A 16,368-nucleotide genomic window follows, 5' to 3' on the forward strand; every position below is an offset into this window, starting at 1 on the left:
CTTGTAGTGCTATGAAGGCAACATGCAATTTCACTGCACATTAAGAACCTGAACTTGCTCTCATTTGAGCACAGCATTTAAATGAATATTTAATGCTGCTTAAACTTTCTGATTTTCCCCTTCTGTTCATTTAGGCACAAGAGTTTCCTTCCAGCCCTGATGTAAATAACTCACTAAATGTTGAACACCTTGAGGGCTATGAAGAGATGCGTTTAGAACTTGACCAGGCTGAGCTGAGGCAGAGGGAACTTCAAGATCGCATTCACCAGCTAGAAATTGAAAACCAGGAGCTCCAGGCAGCTGTCAGCCTTCAAAAAGAACAAGTACAGGTAGAAAAGGAGAAGAGCAATAACTACAGTGAGGAGAACTCCCGGCTGACAAGGATGATCACAGAGTTACAGAAGCAGTGTGAGATCTCACACTCCACTCAGAGCACTGTCCATGACCTGCAGAAGTGTCTACAGTCACTGGAACTGAGTGCAGCGGAGCAGCAGAAGGAACATTCAATAAAGGTGGACCAGCTGTTGACCAGCAAGGAAGATTGTGCCTCAGAATTGCAGGTTTCAAATCAGGAGCTGGAGGCCTCTAAGGCTTTGATGGCTGTGAAAGATCTTTGCATTGATGAGCTCAAAGCCAAGCTGAGTTCCACAGAACAGAGGAACCTCAACCTCCTTGAAAAAGTTGATGCTGCCTTGGATCAAAAGGGACAGCAAGCCACAGCCCAGTATGACTCTGCTGTAAAAATACAGGCACTGTTAGAGAAGCTTCAGGAGATGGAAAAGGAAAAGGCAGATATGCAAAGACTCAGTGATGAGCATGCATCTCAGCTGAAGGCAGCAAGGGAGGAGCTGCTACTGAAAGAACAGGCACAGAAGGAACTGGAATCCAGATACAGTAGCCTCACTGCTAACTCCAAAGAAGAGAGTGAAAAGCTGATTGGGAGCCTGGAGACCATGGCAAAGGAAAAGGATGCACTTCAGAAGGCCCTGACTCTGAAAGGAAAGGAAGTGGCTGAGCTCCAGACCCAGGTAATGGGGTCTCTGGCTCAGGTGGGTTCACTGGAAAAAAAACTTGAGGAAGCCAGGAAAGAAAAAGAGAAACTTGAGGAGGAGTATGGTAGGAGGGAAGGAGCACTGAAACAGGAATCCCAGTCGCAAGCAGAGCAACTTGAACTACAGGAGGGTCGCTTAACAAAGGTGAGTCAGACTGTGTGTAGCCTTCAGGAGCAAAACCGGAAACTCGAGTCTGAGAAGGAGCATCTCGGGCAGAAAGTCAAGGAGCTGGAGGAGCAGATGGAGCAGCAAAACTCTACAGTGAGTGAATTGGATGAGGAGAGCAGAAAACTGAAAGCAGAGAATGAGAATTTGCAACAGTCTAAGAAGAAGATGGAAGAGAAGCTGAAAAATCTGGAAGCTTCTAAAGCTTCCCTAGAAGCCGACGTAGCCAGGTTGAGAGCCTCTGAGAAGCAGCTTCAGAGTGAGATAGATGATGCCCTGGTGTCAGTTGATGAAAAAGAGAAGAAGCTCCGGGGTGAGAACAAACAGCTTGATGAAGACTTGCAGAATGCCAGGAGGCAAGGCCAAATTCTAGAGGAGAGGCTGGAGGCTCTGAACTCAGAATATGAAGAACTAAAGCAAAGAGAAGAGACCTCCAAGGAGTCTTATGCCTCACTTGAAGCACAGCTGAAGAGTGCCAAACAGCATAGTTTACAAATGGAAAAAAGCTTGGACACCTTGAAGGAAAGCAAAGAGTGTCTCCAGTCACAGCTCACAGAGAAGGAAGCAGAACTGCAGGGCATGGAGAGCCAATGTCAACAGCTAAGAGCAGAATCTGAAAGATACAGGAAGAAAGCAGAGACTCTTGAGATAGAAAAGCTCAGTGTTGAAAAGACATGCCTTCATCAGACAAAACTTATAGAATCTCTCACATCAGAAAAGGAATCTGTGGAAAACCAGCAGCTACAGCAGGCGGCATCCCTGGAGAAGGAGGCAAAAGATCTGGCTTTCAGAATGAGCATGAGTGAAGAGCAGCTGGAGGTCAGCCGAGGTGAAGTGTCCAGGCTGCAGGCAGAAGTCCTTGATCTGCGAGTCAAGCTTCAGCAGGCCACCGATGAGAGAGAGAGGATGAGAAGTGAGCTGGCAGTCGCTGAGGCTGTCTCAAGTGAGCAGAAGACACTTGTCCAGCAGCTGAAAGAGCAGAGTGAGGCTCTCAACAGAAATCATGTGCAAGAACTGGTGCAATGTAAAGAAAGGGAAGAAAAGCTGAAAAAAGAGCAGGAGAGAACAGCCCATCAAAAAGCTGAGCTGGAAAGTAATTTGATGAACCTAAAGGAAGAGCTGTCTAAGGTTAAGCGCTATTTGGAAAATGCTAGAGTGGAAAATGAAGAAAATAAAGATCTCCTCCACAGGACGAACACTGATATGGCTGAACTTGGTATTCAGATTTGTGCCTTGACCTCTGAAAAGGTGGATGCAGAAGAGCAGTTGGCCCAGGCCACAGAAAGGTTCAAAGAATTGGAAGAACAAGCAGCAGAGCAACAGGAGAAGCTGAAACTTGACATCTCTAATCTCAGAGAGGAGAACAAGAGCCTGCAAGAGAAATTAGAGGAGGCTCAAATGTGTGCCGCAGCTGTCCCAAGTCTGCAATTGCAGCTGGAGACAATAAAGAAACAGGCACAGAGTTTCCAAGAGACCAGCCAAGAAGAGCTGTCTGCAATAAAATTTCAAATGAGCACAGAGATTCTAAATTATCAGACAAAATTCAAGGTAAATTAATGTAATTATTATAGCTGAGGAAGCTGCTTTACCATCTGCTGCAGCAATTACTGCATGAAATCCTGAGGTTTGTGTGGGTCAGGCACTGAGACTAACATGCAACTAGCTTTAGCTTGGGAATCTGAAAATGTCTCTGTGCTCATGACCTAGGCCTATCTGAGGTAAAATAACTCTTCAGAGTTTTATGGACATGTATAGTGGAGAGGCCAGGTGATACAGAAAAGCAAGTCAATACTCATGAAGGTGATGATTTCATACATTGGTACTGAAGGTGGCATCTGCTGTCCCTCTGGTCACAGCTGTGGTTGTTTCCTCTTTTTGTAGGAACATTACAAGACCTTCTTCCTCACACCTGTAACACTGCTCCTAAGAACTGATTTTGATGAAAGGAATCTTAAACTGAGACCAGTTGCTTTTGCGTTTAACTCCCTCATATTTTTGCTTTCAGCTGCTCAAGGTAGCAGCTGGGAAGATCAAAGTTTTGCTTTCAAAAAAGCATGAGTCAGCCTTGTGTATATGAAACAGCACACCTAAAGGCTGAAAATTTCATTGTGTTTGCTTTACCATTCTGATAAAACTAAGATTGATGGTTGATCAGGAGCTTATGCCACTGCATGGGTTTGACCTTTTTTTTGTTGAGAATTGCAACAGCTTATGTAAAATAACAGTAAAACACAGTTTATGTGCCACCATAAAGTGAGTTTGCTTGATTCCAAGAGTTGCATGTTTTTTTAGCTGTCTTTCATGAGCCAGTGGCACTGCATTTATCCCATGCATGGCAATAAGAGCACTCATAATTCACAGCTGGGAGCTTTGCAAGTGACGGGGTGGCTGCTGGAGGATTATTAACTACTGGCTCAATCTCTCTGCCAGGCTGTCAATGAGGAGTGTGGGAAAGTAAGAGAGCAACTTCAGGAGCAGAAGCGACAACAGCATGCAGTGGAGGAAGAGATTACAGAGTTACAAGTAGGTGCTTGATCTGAATTAAAACCAGAGGTGTTTGTGTCAGCAGGCATTAGTGTTACAACTGGGAAGGCAAGCAGTATTTCTGATGACTGGCTGGGAGTCTGAGAATGCCCTTGTGTAAGTAAAGGTGCTGCAGACAAAATACTGGGCAGCTGACAGCCACTGAATCAGAGATTATGAAAAAACATGATGTCACTTAGGATTTGTCCTGCCTTGAAAGCTGGTCAGATTTTATGTAAGACCTGGCTGTATGTTCTGTTCTTAAATGGGAGTGTGGGTTTAAGGTGTCTTTCTTAGGCCCTGCATTCCCGTACAGCCACATGTGTAGGTCCATCAATTTGCAGGTTGAAAAGGGCACTGAATTAGAGAATTGATGTGGCTGAGAAATAACCCAGCCAGAAAAACTCCAGAATTTTTACAATAAGTTCATCAAACAGTTGAATTAGAAGGGTCATACTGAGCTGTAAGGAATCTGGAAAGAAGAAAGTTAAGATTACTGGATGTGGCCTTGCCTGCTAGGAGAAATACAGACCTTTAGATGGAATTAGGTCTGTTCCCTGAGGACTCCAAGTTTGGCAGACTTCTCTGGAGAGTCTAGCTGTGAAAGAAGTTGGGTTGTTTTCGATTGTTCTTCATATTGCATATGATCTTATTAAACAATATTTTCCTCCTATTAAATTTTTCTCATTTGAAGCTTTTAGGTGGTGAAAAGCTTTCAGGGTGTATTCTTTTGCCATTATTTTTGGAAAATTTTTCTTGATAAGGAGGCAAAACTCAACTGACATGGACTAACAAGAATTACAGGCTTAACACTGTCTTATTTTAGCGTGTATCCCTTATTCAGTGTGACAGAAGTAATCAGTCACTAGTACACAACTAATTACTGCCTGCTTATACAATAATATCTTAATCAGTTGTTTGGCTGTACCTGATTCTTTTAAAACATTGTTAGCTGTCTTGGTAATTGTCCTGTGCATGGTAAAGTCTTGTTTTTATATGTAAGGACATACAGTAATTCATTTTACTAGGCTGCAAACACGAATTTGTGTAGAAAGCTGGATGAAGCAAGAGAGCAGCTGTCAGAATCAGAATCTGCTCGGCTGCAGAAGGAAGAGGAAGTGACTTCTCTTAGAGAACTTGTTGAAAGGTGAGAGTTTGGGTTCTTTACAGAAACTTTTATTTTGTAGGCCAAGCAAGGGGACAATAATCAAAACATATTGAAAATTGCCATAGTTTATGAAGTACCATGTGTCACAGGATTTATATAGAACAAATAGCACATGGGCACTGGTAGGGAATATCATATTGGCAGATGAGAAACATGGAAATTATCCAGCAGACATGAATGCACAGTTTAGTTTTCACTGTATTGTTAATTTAGCTCATATAAATTCATGAAAGACATTTCTATAATGTCTTTTTACCTTATTTAAAGGTAAGGTTAAGCACAAAATTAAAACAATATTGGGTTTATTTTGTAAAGAATGGAAATTTTGTACTTTTGGACTGTTTGTTTTTTCTCTCCTCTTCATGAAGTTTCAGGCAATCAGTAAGAATTATCTGAATGTGACCACATCCTGCATGTTGGTCAGATCAACCTTTGTCGGGTTTCTTATCAGCTTTAGTAATCTAACTCAGAATGTGTTTTCAAGGTCTGTAATGTGGGCCTGTGTGGTGTGAATAATATGGCAGTCAGAAATAGATCTTCATGAGGCTCACACAGAGTCCAATAGGTTAACCAAAGCCTATGTATTTTTATATCTTTGTGCTGATATCATTTGTATTATTCCTAGTTGGTATCCATCATATGCTTGCTATAAGCAGGGCATCCAAGAAATTGCTGGTTGCTGGCTGTGTTTATTAGATAATGGATCTATGTGCATTTTCAGTGATGCAGAAAACTGGGGAGATTCTGTCTAGCTCTAAAAAACAAGCACACTGAGAAAAATTTCACTGAAATGACCTGTTTATCAGGGTGGAGGAACCCTTCCTTCCACAGGGAGGACTTAAATTTACATGAGCTAAAAATGATTCATAATTGCCTTTGTATTTGATCAGGATCCAAAAAGAAGCTGATGAAGCAAAAGAGAAGATCCTGGATTACACTGAGAAGCTCAGCAAGGTGGCAGCAGACAAAGATAGCAGTGACCAGAAGTTATTTGCTGAACTGGATGACCTGACAAGAACAAAGCAGTTCCTTGAAGAACGTTTGATAGAACTTATCAGGTTAGCATAAAAATGAACAGTAAGCAGAAATTAAAACACTTGCTTAGGATGTTCAGGGATACTGCTTAGGTCATCCAGGCTTATATTCCCAAATTGAAGATACAAGTAAAGGACAAATTCATTGGCAGTTGAAATTTTGCATTTCCATAATAAAGTCAAAAAATGTAACACTCAATAATATCTCCTTAATTTGCTGTCTGTTTTAAAAAAATATGTGGTTCTCTGCATGGCATATGTTCTCCTCCCTGTCTTTGCAGAATTTTCAGTAGGTTTTTTGATCTACCTTTATGTCTGAAAGCTCCTCCGAATTTTAGGAGAAAAGGAATTTTTATTGTGAAGTTTTCACCAACATTCCAGTTGAGGTTGGTTAACAATAAACCAACACTGACAACTTCTATGTGTTTTCCTTTCTTTTAACTGTGTCACTGCAGAGATAAGGATGCTTTGTGGCAAAAATCCGATGCTCTGGAGTTCCAGCAGAAGCTTAGTGCAGAGCAGAGGTGGCAGGGGGACACAGAAGTTAATCACTGTCTGGACTGCCAGAGAGAGTTCTCATGGATGGTGCGCCGACACCACTGCAGGTCAGTTGTTGAACTGTGTTGCACTATTCAAAAGTAAAACTCAGTAAGATTGTCTATGTGGAGGAAATATTTCTTAATGTTCACAGTTCACTGATCAGAATTGTTGACACATTACATTGCAGAGCTTGTAAGCTCCCCATGAGCTTAAAAGGGGATAAGACATTATTGGAAAGATCCCTTGACATGTATTAAGACAAAGGTCTGGATGCAACTCTGACTTGGGGCATCTGTTAGTTTCTCATTTCTGGAAACAAGGATAATCACACCTGTATAGTGTGTTTCTTTGAAGGACTGTGCACTTTTCTGTTATGCTCTGAACAATATTCACTAAAATGGCATTTCTACTGTGATGGAAGTATTCCAGAACAAGTTTCAACATGCATGTGCATGCATTATAAATTTGTTTTCTTACACTCCTTATGTTCAGAGATAATTAACTATTGCAGAGTAGTTTGTTGGTTTTTTTTAAAGTGGATATTAGATTATTTCCCCTACAGTTAGTATTAGTTATTCAATCTAGATTTAAAAGTATTTAAAAGTATTTTAATGGATACATTTTAGGGTCCAGGGTAGTGATATGTTTAGTTTGGCTCTTTAATATTCCTTATCTTCATAACCTGATTTTTCATGTGAGGAAAGAAGGAAGCACTGACACTGTTTCCATTTCATGTGAATGTAAACAACATTCTATAGGGATTAGTGAATGATGAAGTCATTTTGAGTAACAACTGTGAAATTACTCATTTCTGCTAAGGTCTCTGAAAGCTGCTTGTGTCTTCACCTGGTAATGATTGAAATTATTAAGAAAAACAAAACCATTAAAATTTCATGAGTAGCTGTCATCCCTGATGGATGCTTTTCTTCATGGAAATCTCAACATGCTCATTAAAAAGTAGTTGACAAGTTTAATACTGTGAGATTTCAGAATGGAGAGGGCAGGAGGGATGACTGTACACATACATATCCAATACTGGATTTTTTTCCTTTCTGAAGGGAAGATGGGTATGAAGCAGAGACATACAGATGTGTTTTTAAACTCCATATAATCAAATCAAGTTTTATTCTACCTGTCTGTGAGATTTGGCTTCTATAGTATTAAGTTAATTTTCTTTTTCTGTACTTAATATAAATATTATTTATTTGCATTGTATATTTGTAGACATTTGATTGTTTTATATCTTTATATTTATTTTTTTGTATTTTTAGTTTTTTCTGTTTTACCTGTTTATTAAGGTAGTAAAGTGAGAGTGTGAATTTCTGTCCTGTGCCTGTCAAGAAGACTTGCTTCACTTCAGTAAGGAGCCCTGAAAGTCAGAGTTCTGCCAGTGGGTGTAGCTTTCATGTTTTTGCAGAAAACACAACCATTATGAGAGAGCCCCAGACTCTGTCAGGGAGATATGTTCCAGCTGTATGTGGTACTTTTCTAACACCTTTGGTTTTGAATCATTTCTAGAATGTGTGGCCGCATTTTCTGCTACTACTGCTGCAACAACTACATGGTGACAAAGCCTGGTGGAAAAAAGGAGCGTTGCTGCAGAGCTTGCTTTAATAAGCCTAGAGTCATTGTGGACAGCACAGATGACTCTGGATCCAGTGCCAACCAGGAAGGCTCACCAGCTTCATTGGAATCACCTGTGTCACCATCTGAGAGGGCTTTTGGTTAGTTTATTGTTTGCATGCTGTGGAGAAATAAGTAGGGTTCTTTGAGTCTCCAAGAAACCACATGGTCACTTCCTGCTCCATGACCTCCTCCTGCAGGAGGTCATGGAGTGTTTTCAGGGTGGGACTGATCCTGTCTCTAGATTTGATTGGTATTGAGAAAAATGTTTGTGTATATTAAATGAGTGTCAGTCAGCCCAAGACTTTCCATAAATTCTAATAGTTATCTAATGCTTCTGTCAATGAAGAGGAATGGTCCAGGCTTCCCCCTTAAGGGTTTGCTTGTTTGTTTCCCAGGCAACCAGCTAATAGTGTTTATGTTTCTTTGGATGGTTTTTTTTTTTTGGCACAGTTGCAAGTGAAGCCTCTAAACCACCAGATGATGCAGCTTTTGACATAATCACTGATGAGGAGCTGTGCCAAGTACAGGAATCAGACTCTCTCCACAATGAAAGTCAGATGGAAAGAGACTCTCTGGATCAAAGTGTGACAGATCTGTGAGTAAACACTGCTTCTCAAAGAGGGTACTCCTTGGGATTTGCTTTAGAATGTTCTTCTTTTTCCTCCATTCAGTGAGAGTAGTCAACCTCTGTGTAAAGTGAAGACCTCTGTTCCCAGGCCACATGTTCAGTAAAACAACACAAGATAATTTTGGTCTTTTTGCACAGTCAGCATTCAATCTAGTAAATCTAAACCACTTCATGCTCTCCTTCCACCTGCTTCACTACAACACAGGGAAGTAGCCCCATCTCTGTGTTGTCATCTGGCCAGCTGTCATCATCAGTCAGCATTCAGGCTCTCTGTGTCTGTAGACTTCCTTACTACCTTAGAAATGACAGCTTACAGAAAAGAACAGTTGTGTAGCTGCATCTGGCTCTAGTTCTTTTCTTACTTTAGAAAATGGGATTGAGTGCAGATTTCAGTCATTTCTTTTAAACATCTATTTCTACATAAATTGCCAATGAAAAAGATTTCAGGCCATCTGAATATTTGGTTTGCAAATTACATTGTAGTGTTAGACTTTAATGTGTATCCATTTTTAGGCAAAATATTGTTTTACTATCGTTCAGATATTTTCAAATGGTTTACAATAATTCTGTTCTGTAAAATACATTGTCTTTTGAGAAGAAAAAACAAAAAGAGCAATTTCACCTAAATTATGTACTTGCTTTGCTTCCAAGCAGAAAAATAGATGGGATAAATCTAAATGCCAAACTGAAAATAGTCACAGAGTAAATAGTCTGCTGTTGAGAAAGCAGACCTAGACTCTTTTTCACTCAGCAGACCCATTTCCAGTATAAACCCCAATGACTTGCAGTTTGGGTTGAAGACAGATAGTACAGACTTGTTTATTTGGTAAAAAAAAAATTCAAAATTCTTCATATTTGTTTCTTGGTAAACACCTTAAATGTCTTCTGCCTACTTTGTGTACAGTCAGCACTAATATTATATTCCTGCTTATCATGTGCTGGGCAGACATGAATGAACTGAGCTTCACATTGCCCTTGTAAATTTAATATTGCCATTGTTTTGCAAAAGGACAATTTGTGGTGTGGAATTTTTGTTTGTTTTGTGAAGAAAAAAGTGAAATTTAGTACTTCTTTTAATTCATGCTCATGAATTAAAATGCTTAATTTAATTCATTAATTCTGCAGCAGGTATATTACAGGTAAGTTAGCTCTGGAGAAAACAACCAGGAGAAGAGAAATAAGTGTGGGTCACCATTTGTTTTAATTTGAGATTGGTCTAAATTCATCTTGTCTGACAAAGTATTCAGACAGGAAGGAAGGATTGCCACTTACAAGGGAATACTATTCTTGAAAAGCACCCATGGAACAACTTACTTGCACCATGTAAACGTTTAAAGGTTGTCCAGCTTCCCTTGTCAGATTATAAGCAGGAGAGACAGGACACAGTGCTTTTTCCTCTGTTGCTTTTTGTTAGCAGTTTCATGAGCAGGTGGGAGAGTCCTACTGTGGTTGTACTTTGAACTTGAGACATTCCTAGAAGAGAACACAAATGACACCTGCCCTTTCCCATGACACCTATAATGTTTGAAGGTCTCGCTAGCTTGAGCACTGGAGAAGAGAATGGCCTTCTTGCATAGCAGATGACTTGAGCATTTTGTGTTGATTGTGGGTTTGTGTTATGGGAGAGATCTAGAAATTGGTAAGTGAGTCAGATGATGGTGCGGTGCCTGTGGTGCATGTTGAAGTAAAATAGCAGGGCACAGAGCTGATTGTGTTTTCTCACTTGTTTCTGTGGTGAGGAGTACATGTGTACCCAAAGCTTGAGTGTCACTTAGCACAGGAGCAGGAAGTGCAGCATGAGATACTTTGGTTGGTTGTGAGTAAATGTGCCAGAACCACTGTACTGAGTACAAGCAAAGGTTCTGCCAACCCTCTGTCCTATCTTTGACAGCAGCCCATGAGATATGTACTGAAAATTTTCCCCTGTGTTTTCTCCCACATTTCAAGGACCTGCAGTTCAGTTACTTTCTGAGCTACTGGTTTGATTGCTGCAGATTTCTTGGCTGTACTGGGCTGGCCACCTTGAACTTCATGTAGACCCATCATCTATATTATTCTTCTTTCTAAAGTGTCCAGCTAAATGTGACCTGATTTTTATATGAAAACTTCACATAGTCTCCACTGGCATTCCAATAATGTTCTCTTTGGATTAAATTGGGTAATTTGCTTTGATACTGTGTTTGGGGAACACACAAAGGATCCAAGATTGTGGTTGCTAGATGCAGGTCTGAGGAAGGCATACAAATTAGTCAGTTTTCAAGGCTAAACTTCTTTATTGAGATTGGCTGAAAATAATCCAAGCTATTTTGGTTTTGCCAGAAATTTGAACCAGCTCGTGGTGCTCTAAAAATGGAGATGAGCCACAAGAGGGAAGAGGAGTAGGGCTTTCTGTCCAAGTAGAAGATCAGCAATTGACATGCCCTGTTGACATAGTTTCTTATGACCTTACTCTGGCTGACAGCAGATATTTTCACACTGACCGTACCTAGAATACTGTGTGTGAGTCCTTGCTGGACTGAAAATGCAAGTTGGTCCTCAAAGCAGTGAATTATCTTAAAAGGACATTCCTGTTCCTATTTGTCCCCCTTTTAGTGCCTACTTTACTTTTACTCTTTTTTTAACTTGGTCTCTTCACTAAGCCCTGCCACTATTCTTTCCTTGAAGTGACATAAAACAATTACAACAAAATTATTTCATAATATCAAATTTTGAGAGGCTGCCTTTATTGGTACAGGCCAGTTGAGAGTCACTTAAAACTCACCTTAGTCATCAACTGCAGAGGTATGTGGCAGGATAAGAGAGATGATTGTACCAGCATAACTCTGTCTGACCTTGAAGCAGCTCTTTCCTAAAGGTTGGGATTAAGCAGCAGTTACTTCATCCTTTCCGGTTTGTTATGTGTGTTTGGACCAACCTAGTCAAAACCTTAAGTGTGAGAAGCTGAGATTAATTGTGCAATTTTGATACATCCTGCTACTTCAAGGCTCATGGGTTTTCTTTTGAAGTGTTGTATTTTTAAACTCTTATTTCTAAACAATTGATATTTTCATATTGTGTTCTAAAGCAAAGAGCCCCGGGATAAACTAGTGTACTGTATTTCCATTTTTATGTGTTGTAGGCATAGCATGCCTACAGTAAATATTGCAGCAGCAAAATCAAGATCACAGACAGCAGAAGAGTAAAAAAACTCCAAAGTTGCAACTATCCTGGTACAGCAACAAAGAGTTTATTCATACCTTAGTAGTGGTAGAAAAACATCTCAGCCTGTCAGCGCAGTGGTTGCTTTGGTTTGGATTCTTTTTTTTTCCTTGATGAGTCATAACACTCATTGCTGACCTAATTACAACTCACGTGGCTGGGCAGGGTGCAGTGTAGGCAAAAGGGGGAAGTGAATGTGGTCCAAAGCATTCCCTGCTCAGTACAGAACCAGCCAGGAAGGTGAGGGAACAGGAGCACCTCTTGCCACCCTATGCTGGCAAAACCTGCATTGCAGTTGTGTGTGGAAATAGCATCTTTCCACATGTAGTCACACCACATTCCTTTGTAGCTTTGTTTTTAGGGATATTTCACTGTGGGAGAATCAAGAGAAACAAGGATTGCCTAAGCAGGTGTTTCCTAAGGGGAAAAGTGGTGGGATGGGCATGCTGCTGCCAAAAAGGGTCAGGTTCCTCTGAGTTGCAGTGCTCTGATAGGAAGGCCTGGGTATTAATGGGGAGTGAAGGAACATCCAGAGAGGGTGTTTTTTGCAAGAATGGTTTGAAGCAGTTAAAATTGGTATTTCAAAGCTGTAATGCAAAGGGCTTTGGGCCAGACCCAACCCTGCCTTTATTGTAAACAGCCCACAGCTGCATAAAGTCCTCCCTTTGCTCCTCTGCAACATCCCTTCTTCCTTTTCCCTATTCCAGTCTCCACACCTGTTCTGCTACTTTCTGCAAGAGCTTTTGCACACTTTTCTGCCCCCTGCACATCTTTTTGCATTTTTGAAAGTGAAAAGACCAGAGGTGGAAAGGGAGAACTGTTGGAACAAGGTTGGAAAACAACTAAGGAATCCACTGTTTCATTACAAGGGAACCAAGGTGCCAGGAAAAAGAGATTGGGAAGATGTCATGATGCAAAGAATGTGTGGGGAATTGGGGTGTTTGAGTCTGTGTCTACAGGAACACTGCTCTGTGTTGGAATCCATGTGTGTGAGATATGATATCCCTGGTGTTTACTTGGGGCCTGGTAAGCTGGCAACATGAGCTCTGTTATCAGATATAAGATACAAAGATGTGTATGGGACATTCAGACCGTGAACCTGATATTAGATGAAAGGCAGATTAAAATGCTGCTTTCTGGCAGAAATTTTAGATGAATGCAAAAGGATTTTGTGTATAGACCTTGTCCTAGATGGAAAAAAATCCCCAAAACATCTAGAAAAACCCAACCACACATGAAACCCAGCGCGAAGATTGAAATATATATGTTTTTAATCCAGCATTTCTCATTAAATGAATGGGCTGAACTAAAACATGTAATGTATTTGAAACAACTCATAAAAGCTTTCATAAACCAACACCATTCAAAGAAAAACAGCAGACCAGAAGTTTGGGAGTCAGGAAATTCAAGTTACCTTTATGTCATGAAAAGTGGAGTTTTATCTCATTTTTTTCATACTTCTTGAAGATCTTCTGCACTATTAACTCAGTTACCAGCTTGGACTGAAAAACAGGAAGCAGTGAAGTATCATGATGAGAAGAGATTGGTTCTAAGCTGATGATAGTGTTTTTACTAATGGTACTGTATTTCCTCTTTCACTCAGGCTCCCTACATCAGTATTTACAAACAAAGCAAACACAAAAAAAAGAAGCTAAGAAATAGTTGCCATTTTCTAGGCAGTTTTATAGTAGGTACATGCTTGTGGCATCTGCACTATATAAAGCAGTAAAAGATTTTGAGTCTTCCTCTTTGGTGGTTTGCCACTGTTGAGCTGTAACTTGCTATTTGGCACGTCTTGATTTTTTTAATAATTTTGTGCTAGTACATCTTGATTTTCATTCCTATGAAGAAATAGAGGGTTAAGACACACATAAAAATAAGCAGGAGCTTTTGTTATGGTAATTGCATATTTAAAGCTGCTCTTCAATTTAAAGCTCCAGTCAATGATCTTTATCAATCTGAAGAAAGTATAGGGTATCTGGATAAGAATAAACAGGACAAATACAGAAAATATTTTTATAGATTTGTTCTTTTGAAGACTTTTCAGCACACAGTAAGGTTTTAATAATTAGTGAGTAGCAGATGATCATGGCTAGCATGGGAATAAAATAAGCAAGAGTTACTTGAATCACTTCAAGAACCAGTTCTGTGTGATAGTTTGGTTATTCTTCCTGATATATTGCCTTATCAAAATTAATACCTCCAAAAAACAAAGTGTGATGCAGCAAATGCTTGTGAGATCACACAGATCAAGACAGAGATTAATTTGCACATGTCATTCATTTGGTTTGACACATTTGCTTTGGTGGCAAAAGCAACAGCAATAAGCTGGTCAGAAGTGATAGACATTAGAGTTAACACAAGCCCCATATAATATGACATGCCACAGTGCCTGAAGTCCACTCCCAAGCAGCAGAGTGTGCCCAGAGGGGCAGCAGCCAAAGGAAAACCCAGTCAGCTATAGCCATGTTCAGCAAAAGTACTGTCAGTTTCTGTCAATGTCTTCAGTTTCATGTAGAAACTTCAGTATGACAAAGACCGGTGTATTTCCTGCTAGGCCAGGGATGAAAACAATAAAATACATAATTTTCGTTAATATGAAAATTCTCATTTCTGTTTTTATAGGGATCAGTGATGGATAAGTTATAATAGAGGTTAGCAGTATCTGTAGTTGCTATGTTGCTTTCTTTTAAAGGCAGCTGGGAAGGAAACATATTGAGATTTTTTTTAGTCAGCAAATAATTAAATCCTAATGCATCCAGGAGACAGACAAAATCCTAAATGCTAACAGATAAGAGCTGTAGTAAAGCATCCATGACAGACAAAAGCAAATCTTTTTATTTGCTGAAGAGGATTGTCTTGACAGTCAAGACCCACAACAGCTGGTGGATTTGAATACATCATCTGTTACCAGATTTATACTGATGGGGACTCAAAACATACTCAAAAGACAATTCCCAAGAGGCTTCTGAAAACAGCATAGGGATTAAGCTTTCTAATACATCAGTGATTTAGCGCTTAGAGCTTGGATTGAGGGTTTCTGGGGAAACCCATGAGAGAAATAGAATTTGTTTTGCCAAATTTACCAGTTAGGCTCGGGTTGCAGCTTCTGAGCATCAGAGATGTTTGACTTGGATTGGACTTGTCCGAAAAGGCAGAGTTTGAGTCTCACTGAGTACTTCAGAACTTGTGGTTCAGTTGAGCCTCATCTTGCTCTTTAGATGTCAGTCACATCATCAGGTGACAGCACTTCTTTCTTTCCCCATTTAAAACAACTCACTGAAACATGGAGGATTTTTATTAATGTACTACATTTGTATTACTGTCAGGAGAGGAGTGGCCAATTCTCTGTCAGCCCCTTCCATCACACTCTGTCTCAAGTGTTGATGGAGTTTTCCAGCGTCAGCTCTCCAAGTTAAGGAGAAGCTTAACTCCTTAAGCCTCTCCTTAACTCAGCAGCCCTGCAGACAGGGCTGTTGTCAGCATATAAAAGTAACAGCCCCAAAACAGCCCCAAGACTAGTGATCTTTGCAAGCTGTTCATCTGGTAAATTAAGTCTTTTGTGAGATAGGTTTATTGGCTTTTCAAAGATTTATCCCAAGAGCTGAATGCCCTCTACTGAGCTACAAAAACCATGTTTCTGTGAGATTAATCCTACTACAAGATATTACTAAGCACAGGATTAGCAGAACTCACCTCTGAATCCTTAAGATTAGCTGAAAGGCCTTACCCGGTGAGTTCTAATGTACAGCAGTTTGAGTGTCCCTTGGTTTTGCAAGAGAGGGAAGCAAAATTGAGAAAAATGAGCCCATGCAGGCAGATCTTTGCAGCAGCCTGTGCTACCATAGCTGGAGTGCTTCTGGGACTCTGACTTGTAGAGAAGTGAGCTTATATCTCTGACTACTTGAGTTTGGTACCTGCAAATGCGTGTAAAGAAAAACAGCACCAAATTTGACTTATATCTGTAGCATCATTTATTGAAAGAACACTACTGACACAAGAAATGTAAGGCTGTGTAACTCTTTAAAAACTGAGTTCTCCCTTGTGGTTCATTGCATGTGGTAGCAATTTCTTTGCCTCTAAGAAACAAACTGGGAGCAAGGTGCTAAATATTCACAAACTGTTCCTGTCAAACAGGGGAGCAATAGGTTGTGATAACCATCTGCTTTTATCAGTTATTTTCAGATGCAGAATAAGGTATGAGGGTGACACAGCAGTAGCTAAGCTGTGTGCTAACATATGAGTTGTGTGAATTTATCACCTATAGGGAGTGGGCTGAGGGAGTAGCTATTACTCCTGGATGGGTCAGTCTGAAGAACATTTGATTGTAAAGCTATGAAGGTGCAGAAACAATCCTGGCTGCAGAGAACCTGCAGGCTCTGTGATGGAGCAGCCTCTGTGGAGGTATAGGCTGGGCAGGGAGGGCTGGGCATC

General features: G+C 40.4%; 1 protein-coding gene across 2 annotated transcripts in view; it reads left to right on the forward strand.

The window, feature by feature from the left end:
• The window catches only part of FYCO1 (FYVE and coiled-coil domain autophagy adaptor 1), a 46,477-nt gene that overhangs the window by 17,971 nt on the left and 12,138 nt on the right, over positions 1-16,368 (forward strand). For both annotated transcript variants that reach the window (XM_015618574.2, XM_015618575.2), the window contains exons 8-14: positions 135-2,765; positions 3,648-3,740; positions 4,769-4,887; positions 5,799-5,966; positions 6,398-6,547; positions 8,001-8,206; positions 8,559-8,703. In XM_015618574.2, coding sequence (XP_015474060.1) covers positions 135-2,765; positions 3,648-3,740; positions 4,769-4,887; positions 5,799-5,966; positions 6,398-6,547; positions 8,001-8,206; positions 8,559-8,703 — 3,512 coding nt within the window. The remainder of the gene's footprint in view (positions 1-134; positions 2,766-3,647; positions 3,741-4,768; positions 4,888-5,798; positions 5,967-6,397; positions 6,548-8,000; positions 8,207-8,558; positions 8,704-16,368) is intronic.

The sequence above is a fragment of the Parus major genome, chromosome 2 (assembly GCF_001522545.3).
Source record: "Parus major isolate Abel chromosome 2, Parus_major1.1, whole genome shotgun sequence".
In the NCBI taxonomy this organism is placed as follows: Eukaryota; Metazoa; Chordata; class Aves; order Passeriformes; family Paridae; genus Parus; species Parus major.